At 37.9% G+C, this 23,811-nt stretch overlaps 3 protein-coding genes across 5 annotated transcripts in view; 1 reads left to right on the top strand and 2 right to left on the bottom strand.

Annotated features, from left to right (window-relative positions):
- Positions 1 to 812, bottom strand: part of ephx2 (epoxide hydrolase 2, cytoplasmic) — a 15,878-nt gene extending 15,066 nt beyond the window's left edge. Inside the window, exons 1-3 of the mRNA XM_027002455.2 lie at positions 591 to 812; positions 434 to 518; positions 115 to 271 (exon numbers count right to left, since the gene is read on the bottom strand). Of these exons, the coding sequence (XP_026858256.2) occupies positions 115 to 271; positions 434 to 518; positions 591 to 688 (340 nt within the window). The 5' untranslated portion in view covers positions 689 to 812. The remainder of the gene's footprint in view (positions 1 to 114; positions 272 to 433; positions 519 to 590) is intronic.
- Positions 813 to 1,887: 1,075 nt separating this feature from the next.
- Positions 1,888 to 7,114, top strand: chrna2a (cholinergic receptor, nicotinic, alpha 2a (neuronal)). Its single transcript, XM_027002418.2, has 6 exons — positions 1,888 to 1,966; positions 2,682 to 2,824; positions 3,018 to 3,062; positions 3,984 to 4,093; positions 4,680 to 5,787; positions 6,989 to 7,114. The coding sequence occupies exons 1-6, from the start codon at positions 1,897 to 1,899 to the stop codon at positions 7,112 to 7,114; spliced, it is 1,602 nt and encodes a 533-aa protein (XP_026858219.2). The 5' UTR covers positions 1,888 to 1,896.
- A 1,468-nt stretch (positions 7,115 to 8,582) lies between these two features.
- ptk2ba (protein tyrosine kinase 2 beta, a) lies at positions 8,583 to 21,821 on the bottom strand. Of its 3 annotated transcripts, none has more exons than XM_027002419.2 (30): positions 21,723 to 21,821; positions 19,964 to 20,206; positions 19,559 to 19,737; positions 19,355 to 19,442; positions 19,141 to 19,220; positions 18,922 to 18,984; positions 18,694 to 18,748; positions 18,401 to 18,541; positions 17,846 to 17,920; positions 17,403 to 17,504; positions 16,843 to 16,960; positions 16,598 to 16,637; positions 16,452 to 16,486; positions 16,315 to 16,359; positions 16,088 to 16,188; positions 15,265 to 15,346; positions 15,078 to 15,178; positions 14,745 to 14,860; positions 13,450 to 13,550; positions 13,185 to 13,274; positions 12,681 to 12,885; positions 12,499 to 12,592; positions 12,338 to 12,391; positions 10,962 to 11,111; positions 10,727 to 10,762; positions 10,577 to 10,601; positions 10,255 to 10,301; positions 9,780 to 9,914; positions 9,537 to 9,617; positions 8,583 to 9,225 (listed from the first exon to the last, which is right to left on the bottom strand). In XM_027002419.2, the coding sequence occupies exons 2-30, from the start codon at positions 20,174 to 20,176 to the stop codon at positions 9,010 to 9,012; spliced, it is 2,868 nt and encodes a 955-aa protein (XP_026858220.2). In that variant the 5' UTR covers positions 20,177 to 20,206; positions 21,723 to 21,821; the 3' UTR covers positions 8,583 to 9,009. The 3 variants fall into 3 exon arrangements, 2 of the variants coding, with proteins under 2 accessions (XP_026858220.2, XP_026858221.2); XM_027002420.2 differs by having other exon boundaries at positions 16,088 to 16,185; XR_003410146.2 differs by lacking the exons at positions 8,583 to 9,225; positions 9,537 to 9,617; positions 9,780 to 9,914; positions 10,255 to 10,301; positions 10,577 to 10,601 and having other exon boundaries at positions 10,962 to 11,143.
- Between the last annotated feature and the right edge of the window lie 1,990 nt (positions 21,822 to 23,811).

The following is a 23,811-nucleotide window of genomic DNA, read 5'->3' as shown; positions in this document are numbered from 1 at the left end:
AAGAGACATATGAGAACAGAAACATGGCATCAACCAACATGGTGTATGTTTCTGATTTAAGGTCTTAATGGCAATTTTAGATTCACACCAGTTATTTAGACATACTATACGTACCATGCCCCCGGAGAGTGGCAGCAGCATTGAGCACCATCCTACTGAATTCTACACACCGTAACTCATCAAAGAGCTTCTGGGCTGAGAATTCAGCCGGCAGAGACAGGCCACGACTCTCTGCCTCAATCTGACACTCAGCCTCCAGCTCTGAAACCATCTGGAAACACAAAAGGAGATCAAAACACTAATGATGTGGCAAACCAATGATGCCTGCAGCCCCTAAAAGGCATTTAAAATGTATTTACATTTTCTAGTCTGCTTTTATCCAGATAAACTAAACTTTGAACCGAATACGACAGCAAAGAAGATAGTTAGTTACCTGTACAAAAGTGAGCTTTCCCTTTTCAGCCCGAGCCAGAGCATTCTCACTGCCCCCCTTGACAATGATGCTCGATATGAAGTCCCTAAGGGCGATGCATTCTGTTCGAATCCAATTACTTTATTAATATATTGAAAGGAGATGTAAAGTCACTTACTTTGGTAGGTTCATAAAATTTTCGAATTTCTGGAACGACTCGAGGGGGCGAGGTGTTATAACACCACCCCATAAACCAAACAACACAACTTTGCTCATCGTAAACGAATATTGGAACAAAAGCCGGTCGGTCCCGTAAAGCGATTCGAATGGCTAAAGTTCGAATTATTGAAGTAGAAAAACTGATAAAACGTTTCAGTAGACTACTCTTTAAGCAGAGGAGAATTCTAACAGCCAATGGAAAGTTGCACAGTAGGTGTGGCTAATGTTCAGCAGCTATTCAAAGTCTTATTTGTAAACTTTCAGCAGTTTTCGAACTTACTCATGCACATGTAAAATGCCGACGATTATAAAATCTGAGCATTCAGAGAAAAGATAAACTATAATTGTTCAAAATGAACAAGGAGCGTGACAGATTTCCTCTAATGTCTTAGCTGTCATATTTGTTTCAAGTTTTAATGAGCAGAAAGTGTTGTAATTCAAAGGACCAACAGAAACTCAAATAGGTTTAACCTTTTTGAATATGTAAAAGAATCTAGCTTTGGACAACTCAACACGAAAAAAATGGTTTAAACGAATACTAGGCTAATACATCAGTTCGACATCAAGAATTTACATTTAATTTTCCACTTGTTTTCCACGTCTGCAGACACCAGGTTTGTTAATAGTTAACCATTTGATTCCAAACTTTGAACGAGTTCTTGTAAAACTACTTAAAGTTCCACACGATTTTACACGAGAAATGTGCTTCCCCCTGCTGTGTCAACGCGTTCATTACAGGTTTAACTTTGTCTTTTTAGTTTTTATTATTTACAATAATTCTTTATCAGATTATTATTATTATTAAATAATAATTGTTTTTATTAGCCTCTCCTATTAGTTTTGGTTGCTGAAATAGATTCTAAATGTTTTCCCATTAAAGATGTAATTTAAATCAAATTACAAAATATAATATGAGGCAATGATCTCACAACTATGCCAAAACTGTGTTTTCGTCTTAGAATTTATATTTCACTTAATGGAAGCGTTTTCTTCATTTGTATGAGCACACTGTTGACAGGTTCGACCCAAAGAAGCAATGATCCTGCCCCTGAATTACAATGTGTGGAAACGCACACGCAGCCTATTGGCTAGACATTCCCATTTGGAGAGCGGTGATCTCCAAACCCCTGGAAAAGCCGGGCACAGACTCGACTAACATGAGCAACGGAGACCACTACTGAAACATGTATGAAATATAGAGCAGTTCAGGTTGGACGTATTTTAAACGTTTCCATCGAACGTTAACTTCTCTCGAATACAAGGATATGGGACCAGATCTATTACTGATCTTTGCCAAGACGTCATTGCTCTCATGCATCTGTGTTTGCGAGGCTGGTAAGCGAGGACTTAAAATATAATATTGTGTTTAAGGATTGTTAATATGAAAATAATGAACATCTGCATTAATCGTTACCGTATTATTACCTGGTTCTAATTTTGCCATCTGCAGAATTCAGCCATAATTCTGTGCAATGTTCTACACAAATAAACCAAAATCACTTGACACATTTAAGGTTAAAAAGGTGAGGTGTGGGTCTATGTAAATTTTAGGAGGTGATCATTTCAGAAGACTTTTCTAAACTGAGCAGAAAGTTTTCAGATATTTGAGCGCTACTGTCATTCTTAGTTCTCTAATCCAGTCTTACACAGTTCTCTGGCAATTTGTAGTTTGTCAGACATGCTCAGTCCTCCGTAGGGCATGGTGTCAAGGTGTTCATAATGTCCGTAATTACTAAATATAATCACGGAAAGAAAATAATTACTCTTATTGGCTAGCGTAATTAGTGCTGACTGAATTGATGAATTAGTGACGAGATGGAGCTGCTGTTCCTACGAGGGGGAGGTTTTCACTTGTTTGATAAACAAACAGACATTAATTGTCAAAGAATAATGAATTTGTCAAAGAATAATGAATTATATATATATATATATATATATATATATATATATATATATATATATATATATATATATATATAGGGTGTGTGTATGTGCATGAAAATGTTTCTATAACATCATGAATGAGCAATCGCTGATTTATCATCTTCAGGTGATTGGATCCATGCCCATGCTGAGGATCAACTCTTTAAGAAACTCTTCAGTGGGTACAATAAATGGTCGAGGCCCGTGAAGAACATTTCTGATGTCGTAATTGTCAAGTTTGGCCTCTCCATTGCACAGCTGATTGATGTGGTATGTTGTTATGGAATACAAGTAATTTGTATATTTGGCCAGTCCCATATAAGCCTGATCTATGGTTAGTTTAGTTCCGAAAACTGAATGTAGATTTTTAATTTCCTCTGTCTTTGGTTGCCATGGGCAAACCTGCTTTTACCCTATGTAATTACTTGGCTTAATTAAGATGTCTTCTCTAATTTCTGGGCAGGATGAGAAGAATCAGATGATGACAACAAATGTATGGCTGAAGCAGGTGATGTACCACATATTTAATTACACTTCAACATATTGTCCAATTTTGCAGATATGGTTTTATAACTGTTAATATAATATACAGTAAATAACCCTTATGAAACAAAAGAGCTTCCTTTAGGTGAGAAGACAAAAATGCCCTTTCTGGACAACTATCTTGGGATTTTGTTCATGAGTAATGGAAAAGGGGAGTGTGAAGTTGGCAAATGGATTGGGTCAATGCAGAAGTGTTGTGGATACTGAATTAGTTATTGGTGGAGAAGCAGAAGCTTAGTCCTAAAATGAAGATCTCAGTGAAACAGACAACATAGTTCCCAATCCTCACCTATGATCATGAGATATGGGTGGTGACTAAAAGTATAAAATCATGATCATCACAAGCAGTGGAGATTAGGTTTATTCACAGTGTTGCTTAGCTTTGTTATAGGGTGGAAAGTTCTACAATCCAGGAAGGCATCTATGTAGAGCCACTGCTCCAAAAGAATGAGCAGCCAGTTATGGAGTTCCAGCTCTGTCCCACTGGAAGAAGGCCCAGAGGCAGACCAGGACCTGCTGGAGGGATTACATATCACAGCTGGCCTGGGATCATCTGGGTGTCCCACGGGAGGAGCTGGAATCTGTTGCATGGAATGGAGAAGTCTGGGCAGATCTTCCCAGCCTGTTACCAACACCCTCTCCAGGAAAAGTGGACAGAAGATAATGATGATTATAATGGAGATCAAAGAGTTTCATAAATTAGTTCTGTTAGAATATACTGACTGAAGGGTGATTTTTAATTTTTTTTAAATAGTTTTTGTTGTTAAATGGTCTGGAAAACTAATAGCAAATATGTTTAAAAATTGCAAATGTGACCATATATCAATCAGTACCTAAATTCACACACAAAACATTAAATGCAATCATTTCCTCTTTAACCATATAGGAATGGAATGACTATAAATTGCGCTGGAAGCCATCTGATTATGACAACGTTACATCCATTAGGGTGCCATCTGAGCTGATTTGGGTACCTGACATTGTCTTGTATAATAAGTGAGTGCCATTTTATCCTCAAAAGTTATGAAAAATGACTTATGGGACACCCATGACAGTAGAATGAGAGTACCTATGCTCCAGAATAAAAGAAAGCCTTTTATTTTTTGTAGATGATTCAGTACCATGTCACAGCAGTATATTTAATGTGTTTAAAATGATGAATAATTGTGGAATAAATGTCCTGTTGTAATTTTGCAGTATACCATGAGTACATATCATGGTAACATTCAGATCTTTGTTGTCTTCTGGTGCCTTTGTAATAGTAATATGTGAAATCAGACAGACATCCTGTGAAGTAAGATCAATTTTGTAGTTTTTAAGATTAATATCCATATCCTATGCTCCTAATGAAACAATAATTCAAAAATGACATATCTATTTGAGGAAACAATGCCTTTATTTATGATGCATATGTGCTCTCATATCAATAAAGTAAAATGTATCCCCTTACATCAGATCTCTGTAGCAAAGAGTGAGAAGTTGAAAGTTTCTAATCTCTTGGATAATGTGAATGTTTAAGTGGCAGTTCATTAATACTGAGCACCTTACTGTTAATTTTCTTTAATTGATCTTTCTCTCATAGTGCAGATGGTGAGTTTGCCGTGACTCACATGACCAAAGCCCACCTCTTCCACACAGGAAAGGTGCTTTGGGTTCCTCCAGCCATCTACAAGAGCTCCTGCAGCATTGATGTCACATTTTTCCCCTTTGATCTGCAAAACTGCAAGATGAAATTTGGCTCGTGGACATATGACAAAGCAAAAATTGACCTGGAGCGTATCGAGAACACTGTGGACCTGAAGGACTACTGGGAGAGTGGGGAGTGGGCCATTGTTAATGCTGTGGGAACATACAACACAAAAAAGTATGACTGCTGCCATGAGATCTATCCAGACATCACCTACTTCTTCATCATCCGACGCCTACCTCTCTTCTATACCATAAACCTCATCATTCCGTGCCTACTCATCTCCTGCCTGACAGTGCTGGTCTTCTATCTGCCGTCAGACTGTGGGGAGAAGATCACACTGTGCATATCTGTCCTCCTTTCCCTAACGGTCTTCCTTTTGCTTATCACCGAGATAATCCCGTCCACATCACTGGTCATCCCACTCATTGGAGAATACCTGCTCTTCACCATGATCTTCGTCACTCTCTCCATCGTCATCACTGTCTTCGTCTTAAACGTGCACCACCGCTCACCCAGCACTCATGAGATGCCGCACTGGGTTCAGTCAGTCTTCCTGAGCTTCATCCCCCGTTGGCTGTTTATGAAGCGCCCACTGCCACCCCTGACGCGCCGGCACCCGCAGCAGTTGCAGGTTAAGAAGCCGGGCCCGAACCCTGCCTCCCAACTCAGCACCTCTAACAGCTGGCTACAGCGGGAGACTGATGTGGACATCAGCAGACACAAAGACATGGAAGGCAGGGCAGGTGGGGGGGTCACACCCACCTTCCTGCTGCCCCCAGCCACAGATCGCCTCCTCACCGACTCTGAACCCCTGCTCAATAAACTTGACTTGCAGCAGACTGGACTCAGGACAAATCTTGTGCCCATCACTCCACGACCCATCCAGCTCAGCAACTTGCAACCAGACTCTGGGCTCTCCTTTCCTCACAGCATCATACAGGCCCTGGAAGGGGTGCAATACATCGCTGATCACCTATGTGCAGAGGATGTAGAGTTCTGTGTGAGTGAATCTTAAATGTTTCCTCCCTTTCATGCTGTCTAATAAGCTGCTACAATTTGTTGCAGTATATGGCATTATAGGGGAGCTTTCTGGCTCCTCTCCTGGTGGGGTCCCACATGACATTTTTTATTCTGTGCTCTAACACAATTACCTGTTGAGGTGGGTATCATCCATCCTGGAGATGTCAAATGTGTTAGAGAAAGAGCAACAACCTGTGCACAGCATGGGGTACCCAAGAGTGCAGCTAAAAATCACTGCTGTGCCCTTGCAAACAAACAAAAAAACCTAGAGGAAGAACATTTCACAATCAAGGACTTGTCAATCAAGGACTTGTTTTGCCTTTCACTGAGACTTAAAAAGATTTAATTCAAAGTAAATTTAAAAATTCAGTTCAGTTAAATATACATAGACAGTTTAACAACAGATACTGATTCAATGCAGAAATGTAAGCCTTGACCCCTTATAGGAGCAAGCCTGGGGTGGCAAGGAGATGCTCCCTGAGATGGTGTGAGGAGGGAGACTTGAGAGGAGCCTCAACTATCCATTCTCCTCTGGGTTCTGCAACATCTAGCAGTTAAAAACTTATGATGCATCATTTATTATAGAGAGTTGAGAACATGTCTTATTATTTTTGGTCTAAAGCTGATGTAGTATGAAGTTTCTTTTGTGGACATAAAGGGATTTAAACACAAGCTTGTGGAAGTGAGGTGTTACCAGTGTGACAGCACCAAAGTTTAGCTATGCAACCTTTCACATGCTTTTTAATATTGTTGTGTGCGCATACACCTTTAAAGCTGCACAAAAAAGAATCATTCCAGGGTAAATTAAATGGTTTTCATGTTTGTACAATTACATTCAGAATCTTTTGATTTATGTAAGATAATTTTATGTCATTAAGAGAATATAATTAAGAGGGGAAAAAAATAGTAAAAAAAAAATCAGTTAAATATACTTTAACTTGTAATTTATTCCTGTAATTTATTGAGTATGTGCCATGACGCAGATATGGCATATTATAGATTTAATCTTTTTCACGCATTATACATCTCAATGTTGACACTAGCCAGTTATATGAACAGTAGCATTTAAAATTAAACAGTAGAGACTTTTAAATTATAAATCCTTCTCCAAACCCTCTCCTTTTTATTTTAGGACTGTTATCTTGCCAAGTGTGATTCAGTTTTGTGATTTTGCCTTGTAGGTTAAGGAGGACTGGAAATATGTTGCAATGGTGATTGACCGCATCTTCCTCTGGATGTTCATCATCGTGTGCCTGCTGGGGACGGTTGGTCTGTTCCTGCCCCCTTGGCTCACGGGGATGATCTAAGAGCTTGCGATGGATCTAAAGATTCATACAACAGAGCACCATTTAGCCTATATCATGAAGACAAGGCTTCTCCTACAAAAACCCAACAGACAACTGTGTATGTGGTTTTTTGTTTGTTTGTTTGTCTTGAAGAACTTTTTTTAAAAAACCTGTGTCTACAGGGTAAAATGAATATGAATTTTAAAATCAGCCTTGCCTCCCAGACCTTTTCTGCACTAAGGTTTCCTGGGTGCAGTGTCTGTGATCTAATGAGTGTGGGTGAGAGCATATCAGTTCACTCAGGGATTACCTGGGGTCACAGTTAATTGTTACCATAGTTCAGATCTTCTCAACCATGACATCACCATCTCTCCTTTGTGAGAAATGCACTGACATTTCCAGCTATCATACTGCTTCCCAAGTCACCATCACATGCACATCAAGGCAGCCTCCAAGCAACGTAATATGCAAAATTAACCTTTATGAAAGAGGCAAAGGATATGTGACCCTTACTAGTAATGGGTCAATTCAGTTTACACTGAACTCTACTATTAAATTAATTGATGCCTTTAACTCTCAACAGCAATTAGCCCAACAGGTCAAAGTCATTCTTTCATTGATGCTAACTTTTGATGATTCAAAAAAAGCAAATTGTCATTGTAAAATTGAGTTGCAATCACAAACCCTACACTTGAGAAAGAAATGTGTCATTTTTCAAAACACATTATTCAATTCTGTACAAACACTCATGTACAAACACTCTGCCTAGAGTATCTAAAAGTATATACCATTACAAAGGAGATTTGATGTTTTAAAAATGCAGTCATGAGAAATGGCAGTCCATTATGTCGACCCTTTTATTTTTGATTGAATGCAAATGTGTCTTGAAATATGGTCATGAACTCTTTAAATACATGGAACAAATGTTCAATCATTTTCTCTTATAATTTATTATATAGTGCTAAGATGACTGTGATGGTCATTGATCATCTTTCATAATCAAACACAAATCATGTCAAAGCTGACACTGTACTCTAACTGGGAACTCACTTCCTGTTTGATGTTTTTATTCTACTCATTATTCTGAATGTGTACATATCAGTCATCTCAGTTAGCCCATCATCAATGATTCTAGATGATTACACTTTAGAAAAAATATTTTACTGCAACAATGCATATCAAATGCATTGTTAAATGCATCTGTTAAAGAGCATTATAAATCAATCCTTCGAGACGTTGGCGTTATTGTGACTTAAGATCCCCCTGCTGGTTATCTGTGTTGCAATGATGTTTGTTTCGAAGATCAAAATTCTCTGTGCCACTTCCACTCTGTAGATTTTAACAAGCAATTATTAACTGCCTTCTGATTTGTCAAGCGTACAGAATCACAGGGCACAATATGAGATGAACACTCTAAATATCAAAACATTACATGAAAAGACAATACAGATGTGCCAGACATATTACAGAAACATAAATAACACTGATATATTGGGGGTTTTTTTTATTTAATCAAACTCTATTAATTATTTTCAGAACTGCAGAACAGAAATACCACACATTTCTAAAAACCTGACATCTGTCTTTCAACAACTGAAACAATAGGTCAAATGGAAACATTAAAACATGCAAGATATTTCTTGGTCTAAATGAAAAAGACTGAAAATTATTACAAACAGTTTTTGCATTTGCAAAAAAAAAAAAAAGATCCAGAAAAAAGCAATATTCCAAACATTCATTATAGAAAGCACAGCTTTCATTGCTATCAATACACATAAATAAGATGAAATTGTACCACCATCTAAAAAAACAACATGGACCAAAATTGCAAGCTTTCCCTTTCCTCCCCTCTATGCAGTGACAGCAGTACGTGCACCAGCACTTCGGCAGCACAGGTCTCCTACTTCACTACAGAATCAATTGGCTTTTGGTTTGGCAATATTGGCTCGCACTCGAGCCTGGTCTACAGCATCCAGGAGGTTTTTAGAGTCCATGGCCAGTGTGTGAGCTGCTGTTAACATCTGCTTCTTGCATTCGTCTTTCAGCGACGTGATAGCATTCTGTTGGGCCAGCTTCATCTTACTGATCAGCTCAGCCAGGTCCTTGTTCAGCAGCTTCTGGGTGCCTTCAATCTAAAAGCCCAAGCCACATGAAAGCAGAGCATGAAGTCATTATTTAGATTGCTTGTTCAATAGTCAGAAATGTTCATGAACTAAATCAGAGGTTTTTAATCCAGTCCTTTTGGACATCCCAGTCCTGGGCCAAAGAGCTCGTGGTCAGTGAGCTGTGTATCTAGAATGGAACATGGCCCAGGAAAGCTGGACTGAGAACCTCTAAAATAAACAATGTATTCCTGTGTGAAGTGTAACCATCAGTCAGGTTGTTTCTCTTGGAAATGATCATGGTTGTGTCTTAGGTGATCAGTTACTCTGCTTCAGGTTACCTCAGTTCTGACAGACTCATGCAGGTCTGGGAGGACTTCGTCCACACTGCGGATCAGGTCACGCAGACTCAACCCTACTGCCTGGTGAAACACAGTTGTCAAGTGCTGCCAAGGCATACTCCCAACATTATTTCTTCTATTTTACTATGTCCTAAGCCTTTTTTGTGTGACAGCCCATATGAATGCTGGTCTTAAAATCTTGCCAATGTGTGTGTGTTCTAGGCTAAAGAAATATTCTCCTACCTTCACCCCACCAACATACTCTGACGGTGGTAGCATGTTGACATCATTCTTGAGCTGCATCACCACTTTGACCATCTCCATCACATTCTGGTAAACCTTATCCTCAGTACGATCTAGTTCAGCTGTGGGTGCTGGCTGTTAGTGACATGACATCAGTGTCAGTACATGTGACGAATGAGTGAAAATGGCTTAAAAAGGCCCAATGTGACCTTTGACTACCAAGTGTTTACTGGTCATTTGCATAACCTAGTAAGTCAGGTTGAATGGTTAATCACACTGGGCTCCAGTGTTCCCTTTGCCAAGAAGCAAGCTTTTAGCTCCAGGCTCCTCTTTAACTGATACAGATCTCCACATAAAACGCTTCCGCTCTGAGTGTTGCCAGCTGCTCATTTGGAAAGATCCAAAGGCCAGCTTCAAAGGGCTCAGCAGGCGATACTGCCATACAACTTGCAAGCTGGATTAACAATGTAGTTACCTGCGCAGATAGTCTGGGAGGCTTCTCCGGGGGAGCTCGAAATTGAGCTGTGAGAGAGAGGTGACACACTATCATTCTCAGTGGAAAAGGGTTTCAGTAGTGCTGGGGGAATTTCTTGAAAATGAAATTAGCTAGTAGTTGAAAAGTTTAAACTAATATCATGGAATCGTTGAACATTTTGATGTATTCATGCTTGCTCAAGGATAATACACATGGCCTAGCTGTAAATTTGATGTGCAATAATCAAATTAAATGGCAAGAAAATGTATTGATATTTTATAAAACATCACAATAGTATACCTAAAACTTAATGTAAACTTACCATAGCCTGTCTCCATGTCTGGCACCTAAAACATATTTGCAAAGATAATAAAAGAAAAGCAACGATCAGTTTTATCTTCCATCATTTCTGAACAGAGAAAATTGAAATGAATAGCTGGGCAAAGTTTTGACAGAGAAGTTAGTTCATTACTGGTTTTAATTTTGCATCATCTTGGACCACAGGATCCTGAAAGGAAAATTAGAGATAAATACATTGTCAATGACATCAGAATTAATTTAAATTAAATTAATAAATTGAATGAATGTAATGAATATAAACATTACACTTCCACAAGATAACCAGTACTCTTTCTTACTAGTGTACCTCAAGCTTGTGTTTACCAGTGGCACATAATTTAATATATGCATTCCAGTTACTGACTCACCAGCAGTTTCTCCTCTTTCTCAAGCCACTGATTATCCTCCAGCATCTCCTGCTTCTGCCTCCTCAGAGTCTCCTGCATGTGCTGCCTCTCCAGCTCCCACAGGTGCTGTGTGTTCTCCTTACTGGATGGCTCCAACACAAAGTCCCTCTCCTTGGACAAGCAAAGGCATGCAGACATGTCATCTACGGGGCATTAAAATGAAGATCACAAGATAGTTCTGTCTCAGGTGAGAATTAGAAGACAGCTGAGATGGAAAGTGACTTTTTGATCGGACAGATTGTTCCTCCCAAAAAGAAAGCTTTGTGTGAGGGGATTTGGGTATGAAGGTAATTATGTTGCAAAACTTGAGAATTTGTAGAACCTGATCTGAGAATTTAACCGTAATCTATAATTTGTACTTGTATTAGCAAAACAGTCTCAGATGCCGTATCCTCCCCACTGTCCCGCCCTAGTTCTGATCTCTCAGTGAAGCAGTACAAGGGCACAAATCAATTTTGCAACAAATCTACTGAGGGAATTGTTGCAAATGTTGATGCATGCAGATGTGAAGTTGTAGTGTAATGTTTAACAGCTTGCAAGATGGCATTTTTTTTTATATTCACCTTCAGATTTTCATTCTACAAGTTCTCACATTAAAAATACAAGTGCAAATCTTATTTTGCAAGTTCTCAGATCAGGTCCTACAAGTTCTCATGTTTTGCTACATAATTACCTTCATATACAGGGGACATTATCGTGTGGCGTATGTGTACCGAGGCCCTGCCTCGCCTGTGCTGACAGCCATAGCTCTGACCCCCACACTGCAGCGGTGCGGGGTCAGCATGCCAGCAGGAACACATGACGGATAGATGCCTGGTGGACCAATGAGTGTGCATGAACTAGCACAAAGGCGCTCTGTGAGCTGAGGAGGCAGGAGCATAAGCATACATAGAGCAACCAAACAAGCCACAATGCCCACCCACACAGAACACATGCTGTCCAAAAAAACACTTGCATGCAAATAATATGCACGTATGAACCAAGTGTTTTGGGGAGATTTTCATTATAAAATGTATAGGGATTGTATTTTGAATTTTAGGTTGTATTTTAGAAGCTGCTTTTTACACATGCACACAAGGACTTACATGCATTAACAGCCACAAGCAGTAATGAGGTGTCACTGAATACAACATTAACACACAGGAAATGCTTGCACAATACAAGATGTCAACTATTTCACATCTGCAGACAGCATTAGGTCTCATCCTGGTTCTGTATCTCATGGCTTTGGGCTAGACAATATTGTGGGAATCTATCTTAAGTTGTGAAGATTAAATCATTACTGATGCTAAAGCTGAATCAAGCATTGGTAAGCAGAACACAGGGAAAGAGTATACCTGAATGCACCCTGGCCCAATAGTATTGAACTTCGTAGATCTATGTCTTGATGGCTATCCGGAAAACATGAGCAGGAAAACCAAAAGGGTTAACTATGCCTCTTCCACTAAAAAGAAGCTGTTGAGAAGATGGAAAGAGGAAGGTGAGTGTGAAAGCAAACCTTGGGTGGTGGTTCGGCAAAGGCCATCTTAGAAGCACATGCCCAGTCCCTCTGCTGTTCAACTCGCAGTTCCTGCTCCATTCTGTGAATATCACTGTGAAAGGAACAGATAAATGAGCACGTATGCCCTCACACAAAATCCAGCTGCAAACACATCAGCTAGCAGGCTGGCAGAGGTGTACCTCAGGCTGCACACGAGTTCAGTGAAACGCGGCCTCTCCCTGGGGTTATAGGCCCAGCAGCGGGTCATGAGGGAGTAGAGGGTGGGGGGGCAGAGCTCTGGCTTGGGCAGTCGCATGCCCTGTTCCAGTTGGTTGACAACATCCTTGTTTTCCAGCCAGAAGAAAGGCTGCTGAGCCCAGCTCATGATCTCCCACATGCACACAGCTGGGAAGAAGGCCACAATAACACCTGCTCTTTAACACTGGCCTAGGTACTACATAAAGTAAAAAAATAAAATAAAATAAAAAATTACGTGTTATAAGACTATATGAAACCCGCCAGGGGATAATCTGGGGATGTTTTAAAACCAGGGTTCATAAACCACTAAGATTCATGCTTCATAATCTGTTATCTTTTACATGGCTTTCTCTCTGAGACCTGATTTGACTGAAACAGTCCCCGAATCTTTAACATTATAGTTTCATCATTACATGCAGAATTGTCAAATTGTCACAACCACTCACCAAACATCCAGACATCACTAGCTGATGTAAATCGTCTGAAATTGATGGACTCGGGAGCCATCCATTTGATAGGCAGTCGGCTCACTGAGGCTACAATGAGAACAAATATTTTGAGTTTATGGTTCACCATTAAAAGTGAGCACTGTAAACTAAAAAAGTGAATTACATTGCATTTCAACTATTTTCTTGATTGGTGATGTCTAAAACAATATGAAAAAGACTTTGTAGTACTTTGCCTATGTAAAGTTCAATCATTTCTGCTTACCTTTGTAGTATTCTTCTTCCTCTATGTATCTGGATAAGCCGAAGTCACCCAGCTTCACACAGTCTGGTTTAGCAACCAAAACATTTCTGACAGCTATATCTCTAAAGCCACAAAAAAACAGAAGAAGCTTTGTTGCAGACCAAACTCCACTCATTTATTTGTTCATGAAAAAGAGAAATGTTTCTGAAAGTAGGAATATTTTCAAAGCTGAAATTAGAAAGCAGCAAAATTAAAGCAGACAAGGTACAACTACTCACAGCCTGACAAGCAATTATTATTATTTTGATCAGATTAATGTTTTTATATTAAAAAATCTAAAATAAGGCCATATTATATACATTGCATTTAAAGCATTCACCAGAGCAATTCACAATAATGCACACAATAGTTTACTAAAAGTATACTATGACTACAACTAATTAAGACCAAAACAGAATTTACCAGAATGGATTAACTACACATAGATTCACACAAAGACTGTACATTTAAGAGTCCTGAAAGACTAAAATACCTCTCTTTCCATCACCCAATCTGCCTCCACTAAAATAACGTCTTTTTTTTTAGTTGGACATCCGATAAAGCACCACAAAGGAACATACCACACACCACTAACCAAGTAACCATCTGTTCCTGAGAACAGGATCTTAAAATAACCTTTAGATAAAAATTCTGTTTCTGGTGTTACATATTAGGTACTCTAGTATAAGATACTTAAGATGAAAGCTAACACCTAAAACTAAATGCTCTCAGTGTTTTTATTCTGTACCCTGTTTCATTTCAGAAAGTTGAGAAGATTTCTAAACTAGTCATAAACAGCAAAATATGAAGAAATCAACAATTACAGTGTATTCACATTTAAATAGAAAATGCCCTGCTATAACACATGACTAATGGAGGCACATGTATTTCAATTACATTAAATGTTATACATTTCTGATATTCTAAATTGGCATCAAGTGCTTGAAATGTGTCAATGACTTTTCAAATGACAAACGTGCTAGTTAAAATGGTGAACACGGTCGTTGTGGTTTTACATGTAGCAATCACACTGATTAAAAAAAGAATGAGAATTTAAAAACATGAGCACACAAAATGTGGAGGTTAACAAAGCCTCACAAGACAGCACAAAGACAGAAACTGGCCTCCATTTTTCTGCATAGATTAACACAGACACATCACTGCTCCATCAGACAAAAACAAACAAACAAACAAAAAAACCTTCAGAAATTCTCTCAGTCAATATAAGCTTTAATACAGCTCCCTTTAATTTGTGTATGTGAGTCAGTGGTCCATACCTATGTACCATATTAACACCCTCCAGATAAGCCAGGGCTTTGCAGATCTGCAGGCTGAACAGGATGAGGGTAACATTGGTCAGTTTGTACTGGTTCTCGATCAGGTATATTCCTAGCTAGAGGAAACATGTAGGAGAAAGGTTGGGTTAGTAGCAGTACCTATATGAGTAACAAAACATGAGTCATGGAAAAGGTGTTCCTTCTGAAGCCTGAAGAAGTAATACTTGTTACACTATTACACAATCACATAATCTTAAAATTATTCAAAGATCTTCAAATAAAAATAATAATTTAAAACAATCATATAACGTTTCATTATTAGCTATGTCTCACCTCTCCATGCTGGTACAGTTCCATTACAATCCACACTGGATCCTCCTCGATGATCCCAATTAGTCTCACAATATGAGGATGGTCAAGTTTTTTCATGATCACTGTCACCAAGCAGAGTGCCACATGCTTTAGCATGTCAGATGATAAAGTAACTTTCTTCAGGATGTCTGAATGATGAAGGTCTTACCAGCTTCGCTCATGAACTTTTCTTTGACATCAGCTGTGCACTCCTTGCACGTCTTCACCGCGACACCCATCCGCTCACCCATCTGTATTACAACATATATTTGTTCATTTTCATTTGTTCATATGTCTCATTCTGCCATACTCTTAGTATTTAGAAGTGTTAATGCACTGATTCAATGGGAGGGTTCCACTTATTTTGGTGCAGACTTTACATGTATAATTGGTGGTAAAAACTGAATTTACTGAACATCTATGTACCTTGACTATTACTTTACTAATCTACTACTTAAACTATTAGTCTACTACTTAGACTATTACTTTACTAATCTACTACTTAAACGATTGATAATATATTGAACAAGGCTGAAGTAATAAACAGTAAAAAAAAAAAAAAATCTGATCATCAGCTGCAATAAACCTGAATAAATAAGGCAGAATTAATAATAATAAAAAATACATTTACAAAATTGAAAATAAAACCACTGGTAAGAATATCATGAAAAAAGAAGTACCTTGTAAAACAGGAAATAATGATGTTTATTTTTGAAAGGCCAGACATTACTGAAATCTTCAATAATACCTCTTTAGGTATTAACAGCAGAATTATAACTGAGGTACTCTTATGAACTTTAATACGTAATTAATTTGTTTCTTTAGGTTCATTTAAAAAGGTGGACACTGTACCATTTTGCATATTTAATTAAGTTTCTTTATTTGAGTATACAACAGAAGTAAATTTGTCATTTTAATTTATCATTTAATTAACCTTATGTATTCAACCTGGAATTCAATATCAATTCATTTAAAGTGTTTGAATTACTGACCTTGCTTTTGTAAACTCCTTCGTGAACCTCACCAAAGAAACCTTCACCCAGGATCCGGCCGAGGACAACATCATCTCGACTAAAGCTGTATCTGTGTGCTACTGAGCAAAAAGATTACAGTTTTCTGGACAAAAAAAAAAAAAAAAACCTTCAAAGGGTAAATGATCTAAGCAACGTTGTGTTAAAGCATCACTGTTGCTGGTATGCTTTCCCAGTGTAGTACATACTTGCTTGTGGATTTTCATCTGATATCTCAGCGTATATGTCTGAACCTGCAAGATTTAAAAGTCAAAATTCACATTTCTTTTACACATATTGAAAGACTTCATTTAAACAGTTTTCAGTAGCAAAATTACTGACATACCAATGCTTGTTCTGCAGGAAGAAATGCTTGGTATACTAGCAAGGAAAATATACAAATAATTTTAAAAATACGTCACAAAGCCTTGTTCATTGGACATATGTTGCACACAAAATATCTGTGCCTTTAAAATAATCGATAACACTCACCTGTTAGGAACTGGAGGTAGAGAAATTCTAGATTCTTTTTCTGGAATATAACATGGCACCACCTTACTTGACATGACACAGTAACAAATATTTACCATAGTACAATCAATATGAAATTCAAAATCATGTATTTCAGATGACTTGTGTTGAGAAGAAGAAAGGATGCAGCACAGATTCAAGTGGTAGAACTACTGCAACTTGCAATTCATTTGAGAAAAATAAATTAAAAGCATCACCTTACTCACGTTTATGAATTTTCACCAACAAAGATGTCTCCTTTCCACTCTCTAAACGACAATGACCATCTATCAGGTCAGCCATGTTCTCTGCAGTCGAAAGGGACACTGTGTTGATGGACAAAGGCTGTAGATTTAACATAAATAAACTTAGCTCATTAAATGGCTTCAAACATTTCCTGGTCCTTGAATAACTTTAAAACATTTAGAAAATTTCTGCATACTGTTTAAACTAGAGAATACCTGCCATATGCTTTGTGTATAAATAATTAAATACATACATATATATATACAAATATTAGTTAAAAGATTAATTAAATATACAAACATTTGCTAAAATATTAGTTAAATCTATTTTAACCCATTTTTATGTGTTTATTTGCATATTATGTCTTGTATGTGTCTAGTATATGACTGTTGAGCTGTTACAAGGTTTTGGTGCAATGTTTCCAAATGGGATAGAACGGTCCACAAAAATGACAAGTGGATGGAAGATCAAACACAGCATTCATTCATTTCAGGACTACGCAGTTTAAAGTGAGGCGGTTCTTTATGATATTCAATCTTACCTGCATGGCCTCCTTTATGGTCACCTGTAGCAGAGCCTTTCCATCATTCTGAAGGGAGCATCTGATGCTTTGAACCTGTGAGAACGTAGCTAGGCAGATGGGCTGTAGTAATGGACAGAATTTTGAATTAATGGGGAGACTCTGTGAGATAGTATACAAACAGGATTTACTCCAAATGAGAGAAAACTGTTAAAGAAGTAAGATAACAGGCACTGTGTGTGAGGGTGTGTGTAACTTAACAAGAGGGTTAGCAAAATAAAAATAAAATACCTTTAAAAGGAGAAAAAAGGTCAATAAATTATTTTCTGATGTGTTAAGACAACAAGGGGAATTTGTCAAAGAAAAGAAAACTGTTGTTTATACATTTCACACAGCCACCTCTGAACTAGAGCTGAAGAGATGTGACAGGGTTTAAGGATTGTGCTGACGAATGGAACACTTACCACTGCATTTTTGTCGGTGCGCTGGCAAATGCCTTTGGGGCCAATAACAAGGTCCACAGCCAAACGCCAACCTTGCTGCATATGAAAGACAGCTCCAATTCAATTTCACTACACCTGTTACATACACTGATATGGGGTGAAATGTGTATGTACAGGTAAAAAATCTTAAACACCAAAGACAGCCTATCCTGCTTTGGCAAATTAGGTTAATCTAAAATTCTGGAAATGTCAAAAAATGGATTGGATCTGATGTTAGGGCCAACAGTTTGAAACAGAATTAAAGCTAACGTAATCAATTTTGCAGCAGTCAGTCCCTTTTTTTTCTCTCAGAGCAAGTATTTTTGTGACAGCTATCAAAGTATAAAGGCAGATTAGTGTTTTTAAAACAAATTGCTTACAGCAGCTGTAAACTGTTGTTTACAAGTGACATCATACTGTAAAATAGCATGTACTTGTAATTTTTCGTGGAAGTGATCCACTGATCACTACCAACAATGAAGGCTGTCATTTAAAATAAGTGTTATTTAAAGAAAAAACATAATACAGAGGACTCACCACTAGCTCACATGGGAAAACTTCCTCATCAAAATTAGAGAAAACTGAAAAAGTCTCAAAGAACTTCATAATGCACTGCTGCTCTTTCAGAGATGAATACTGCTGGAATGTTTGCTGGATCAATTTCCTGAGTTGCTTTGGCTGCCTCCCAGAAGAAATCAGACATTAGTGATCAGACAATCCAGATGTAAATCTTGCAATAGTAATCAGACAATCCAGATGTAAACCCATATTTAGCATAAGATAAATTAATAAATGTGAACATTCTTGTTTTTAAAAAACAAACATTTTACCTTCATTCTATTAATTAGTTCAGGTGGAAAGAACAAATCAAGGCCGACATCCTTCCTGATAAAAAGAACAATGCTGAATGTATTTTTTCTATGGGGTTCTTGTCATGCTGTGTGCATTTGTGTTTATAACCACAGATGTGAGTACAGCCTATTTGAAAGTCATGAGCAGTGACAAGCAGTGGCTAAAAATACTTCCTGAAGCATCAAATATTTTAAAGTCTCACTTACTCCAGTAAATCAAAATTAGATTTTTTCTCCAATCCATTGGCATTCATATCTTTACAAAATCTCCTGTGGGGTTACATGAGTTATGAATTAATTTTTAAAACAATTGTGAATGGCATTTAAAAAATGTAATACAGTTGCAATCTAAAGGAAAAAAAATCCTAGCATGCAGTTTGCAGTGGTATGATATGGTGCAAGTGAAGTCACACATTCCGTAGGTACCTGATCTCCAGGCAGCCCAGCTGCAAGGCCATGCCATCACTGACTTTGCTGGCACAGTGCTGCATGTAGTCACTACGGATCTGGGATGTGCCAATAAATAAATAAAAATAAATAAAAAAAACTTTGTTAACATTTTACACTTGATCTGTACCCACCCATATAAGCTCTTGTTCAACACTGCATATAAGTGTTTTATTAGGTGTTCCACACTAACCTGTTGGTAGAAATAGAGCAAGGTTGTTTTGTCTTCTTTGAATTTCTCCAAGAAATCAGTGGGGATGTACCGGATCCTCAGATCATATCTAGTCATTTTTAAGAGAAATAATAAACTCTGAAAGCCCTATATCCAAGAATAAATAGATGAATGATAATTGAGCAATACAACAAGGGTAGTAAAGACTAAGTTCAGAGCACTTGCCTCCACTCTGCCTCAACATGCTGCTGTTCATACTTCTTCTCCATCTCCCCCACTGTCAGGCAAGAATGGAGCCAGTGCACTTCCTCTGATTTGAGGTGTTTCAGTCGTAATCCATAGCAGCCAGCATACTTGATGTTTGGTCCAAGTCGTCCACTATCCAATATGGATTTAATTATGTCCTGCAGAGCAAAATGCTGCTCAGATTTCTTAACATCTTCTATTTTTGCTTACAATATTTAATTAACTTAACAAATGTGCAATTTAACACTTTTTTTAGCTTTACAGTTTTTGCTGGTGATGAATTATAGCTACTAAGTGAGCTGTAGGTAAAAATGTCTACAGTTTTTGGGACTAGGTTTATACAGTCAGAAGGAATAACGCAATGCAGAGCAAAGTGGGACTCACCCTGACTTCCCACGAACTGTCACATTTGACCAGTTTAAAGTTCTTGCCCAGGTTGGAGCTGTTGCTTATGAAACACACTTTGAGAATCTTTACTGTGCTTGATTCCTCGCTAGGCACGTTGGGGTGACCCCTCAGCTCCTGCTGCTGGCCACCAGTCGGTGCCTGTGCACTCAGTGTTCTGCTGTCCCCAGACATCTCCACATAGGCTGTCATAATAGAGGCTTCTGCATCTCAACATCAATCCTGCAGTTAAGAACACAGCTATACTGTCAACATTATATACAGATTGAGTTACCAAACCATCATGAACATATGGCTCTTCTGAGATGCTCTGAGTTTTACTGGAAGTTACACAGAGGCAATAAGACATCTCCACAGCTTTTCAGCAAAAGTGCAGCATTTTTCTATCCACTGTAATTGGCAGTGCGTAAACAGATGCAAGAACGGCATCACAGACAAAACTCTTGCATTCCAAATCTGAATCATTACCAAGCTCACTGACATGAATCTAGATATTCCAACATGCCAGCACACGAGCAAGCACTTCCTACTTTACTGCATGTATGACTCCTCCATGAGAATTAACAAAGAGCATTTACATTTCTTTTCATTATTGTATGAAAATAACAACAGGAAGTAAAATGCACTTTTTCACATGGTGCCACTCCTAGGTTTGGCTTTGAATTAAAAGGCAATATGGTGTACTCAAAGATTCTAGAAGTAATTAGTCCTGTAACAGGGAAACTACAATAAGGATATTCCTTCAACAGTTCATTTACATAACAGATGTACAGCATAAGAGGATTCACATACACTCAATCTCTTACTTGATGGATATCTGTCAGGAATATCTGGCATCTGAGTGCTCATTTACAGTACACATTAGAAGCTCCTGTTATCTGTGTTTGATGACAACAGCCTTTAGTACCAAACTCTCTTACACGTACACGCAATGACAAGTAGAGTCAAGTCAGCTAGTATAAAATAGCCTACCCCACCTTATACAAATATCTCTGAAGCTACATTTTCAAGTCTGCAATCAGATTAAACAAACATTTCAAAAATAGCAATAGTATACTTATTTCCAGTATAGTTTTTTAGAATTAAGAAAGGCAGCCTGGGTTTCCTGTTCGCGATCGATTTAAAGTCGCTAAACTCACGACATCTAAACAAACAAACAAATACATTTAGTCTAACCTACTCCTTAATGTTCAGTTTAGAGACAAAGACTGTATGCCAAAAATATTGTTTGGTGTTAAGATTAGTAGATTCCAACGTAAAAGATAACGTATGCCTATAGTTAATTACAGTAGCTACTGTAATTGAATGTATATAGTCCGTTATTTTCCATCTTCATTATAAAGAGAACCTAATTATTGTAGACTATACAGACAAATGTACTTTAATGAAAACGTGTGGCTGCCATTCTCGATTACAAATTCATAAATCCCAGGATTAGATTTGTGACGGAACCTCTTACAAGTGACCCATATCTTCTACAGATTGATGGTCCGTACGTCGTATCTATTCATCACACTTTAAAAATACGGATAAGCGTGGCCTGTTGTGCCCAGCAGTCTGAACGCAAACCGCCGAAGAACCTAAAAGAACAGTCAGGCGAGGAGCGCACGAGAGGTCGTGTCCTGTCTCAAAACTTCCTGTGTAATTACTTGTAGTATATCTGCAGACTGTCTTGTTTAAAACAATCAATAGTGATTCTAATTTACAAAAAATTGTTAATATCAAGCAAATAACCAACCTGTTCAACGCTGTTTTGTTAGAAAATTTCTTCTTCGACTTCTTCTTGGGTGAGGGGTTCTAAAATACGGAGTCTACCCAAACAGCAGGTTGATGGCAGCTTCGGAGGTAGCAGACTGCCTAGCCACACCCCGCGGTTGCTTTAAACTTCCTTATTTCTCTGCAGTTTCTGTGTACAGTTGTGCCTAGACGAAAGTCCCTTGTTCATTAACAATCGGTGAGTGACGGCGTAGCCTACTGTTATTGTAAGTAGTGTCCATTTTAACTGGAATATGCAGTAAGCTATAAGTGAAATATACTAATTATACTGAATTACTTGAGTTTTCACATGGGTTCCTTTACTGTACTTGACTAAAGGACTTGGGTGTATGCAAGAATGTGAATCAAAATGTAGTCTAAAAACTAGTGCGCAAATGTTAAAATTATCATCAAGAAATAAACTGAGAATCAACTCTAAATACAAGAAGCAATGATACATATCCTTAAGAGAATGAGAGGGACTAGATTATATTTACATCATTAACTGAAGAATCCTATCTCACTCAGGGATCGAGTATGGGAGTTAATTAAGAGTCAATGATATTCAACGTTACATTTAAAGTACTCAGTTGTTCTTTCATAACTAGGATCAAACAAAATTGCCTTACAAATGCCTACTTTGATCCTCCTTTACTTGGCCTTTTTTGTACAAAAATGGTTATGTTATGATGCCACCATGTGTGCTGATAATGTATTGCAAACATTTTGATGGTGAAAGGATCAGTTTCATAATGATTAGTAATAATCACTAATATACCTGAGGCACACCGACCGAGAGACAAAAGGCAATATTGTGGAAATTTGAGCTCCTGTGTAGTGTGACCTGGAGCTGTGTATTTTGTCAATATCTGCCACCTGAGAATAGACGTTAACCTCTCACTTGGCATTCCAAGTTATTAGAATAGTTTTCAGTGCTTTCATTCTAAAAATGAAACAACATAATTTATCTATATGTATGAGACTACTTGTGTTTCTTGACACAGGAAATGTTAGGAGAGTGAAGTGTTGCTTTAACTTCCCTGAATGTTTTGCACCCCTAATTTCCACATTAAGCCTTTTCCTACTGTAGTGAAGTACACATAATGTACTTAATTTCATCGTAAATGACCTTTGCAGATGACAAACTGTTACTAAACAGTACAAATTGCATTCATTCATAGTGGAATTTCAGATATTAAAAAAATATTCAGTTGACAGGTGCAGTTACCATGATCAGATAAAATTTGCAGGATGTGTGATTCTTCAGTTGTATCTCCCTTTTGAGTAATTAACAAGCAAGTTCCTATCAAATGGCTTGAAGTTATGAGTTACTGCTCATTTTCTCCCAGAGCAGAGCCACACACCCAACAAAGGCAACACTTTATTAAATGGCAAAATGCTAAAACCCATTTCTCACTAGAGCTTAGGCTTTTAGACTGACATCAACCTCTACTCCTGTGGCACTAGAACTATCATTAGGGGGCAGCAAATTTTCATCAATATAAAAGCATGACCTTTCATTAGTCATATATTATATGGAATATACATTAATTTTCATTATTTTTGGTTGATAAAATAATTGATGAAATGCAAAATGTATGTATGCTCACTGAGCAATGGTTTAAAATGTAATCATTTGTATTTGGCACAATTGTACAAATTGTGGGATAAATTTTAAGTCACTTGTTTTCTGTCAGAATATTTATGTGAGCTTGTTCTTTAACATGTCTTATAAATCAGCAATGCTCAACATCTCAGCATAGTTTTGTTATGCAGTGTTTAACAATACTTTGAATATGCCACTGAACTAATCTCATGCAGGCCTGACAAACGTACAGTAATGCAGTTTTGTCCAGAACTCTCATAATTTAGGGCTTAAAGGTAGAGTGTAAGAAGCACTTGTAGCACACTGACAGGTTGAGAAAATAGACTGTGGTTGTGCTCAGGAAGCCTCACACCATAGAGAGAAAAAGACTGCATTTCCTGAAGTCCCTTGAACCCCTCAAAGACTGTCAGAAACAGCAATCACTATAAGAGAAGATATGCAGAATTCATTACTCAGCAGTAAGTAC

This window comes from Electrophorus electricus, chromosome 13 (assembly GCF_013358815.1).
Source record: "Electrophorus electricus isolate fEleEle1 chromosome 13, fEleEle1.pri, whole genome shotgun sequence".
NCBI classification, from domain to species: domain Eukaryota; kingdom Metazoa; phylum Chordata; class Actinopteri; order Gymnotiformes; family Gymnotidae; genus Electrophorus; species Electrophorus electricus.
Note: the sequence above shows the minus strand (reverse complement) of the source record. Positions and strands in the feature narration are given on the sequence as shown.

Excerpts from the sequence above, each read along its gene's own strand:
- chrna2a (XM_027002418.2), top strand. The coding sequence starts at position 1,897 with ATGGGACCAGATCTATTACTGATCTTTGCCAAGACGTCATTGCTCTCA. Across the intron at positions 1,967-2,681 it reads CATCTGTGTTTGCGAGGCTG|GTGATTGGATCCATGCCCAT; the intron begins GTAAGCGAGGAC and ends TATCATCTTCAG. Across the intron at positions 2,825-3,017 it reads TTGCACAGCTGATTGATGTG|GATGAGAAGAATCAGATGAT; the intron begins GTATGTTGTTAT and ends ATTTCTGGGCAG.
- ptk2ba (XM_027002419.2), bottom strand. The coding sequence starts at position 20,176 with ATGACAGCCTATGTGGAGATGTCTGGGGACAGCAGAACACTGAGTGCA. Across the intron at positions 16,487-16,597 it reads CTACCTCCAGTTCCTAACAG|TATACCAAGCATTTCTTCCT; the intron begins GTGAGTGTTATC and ends TTTCCTTGCTAG. Across the intron at positions 12,593-12,680 it reads GAACTCGTGTGCAGCCTGAG|TGATATTCACAGAATGGAGC; the intron begins GTACACCTCTGC and ends TTCCTTTCACAG.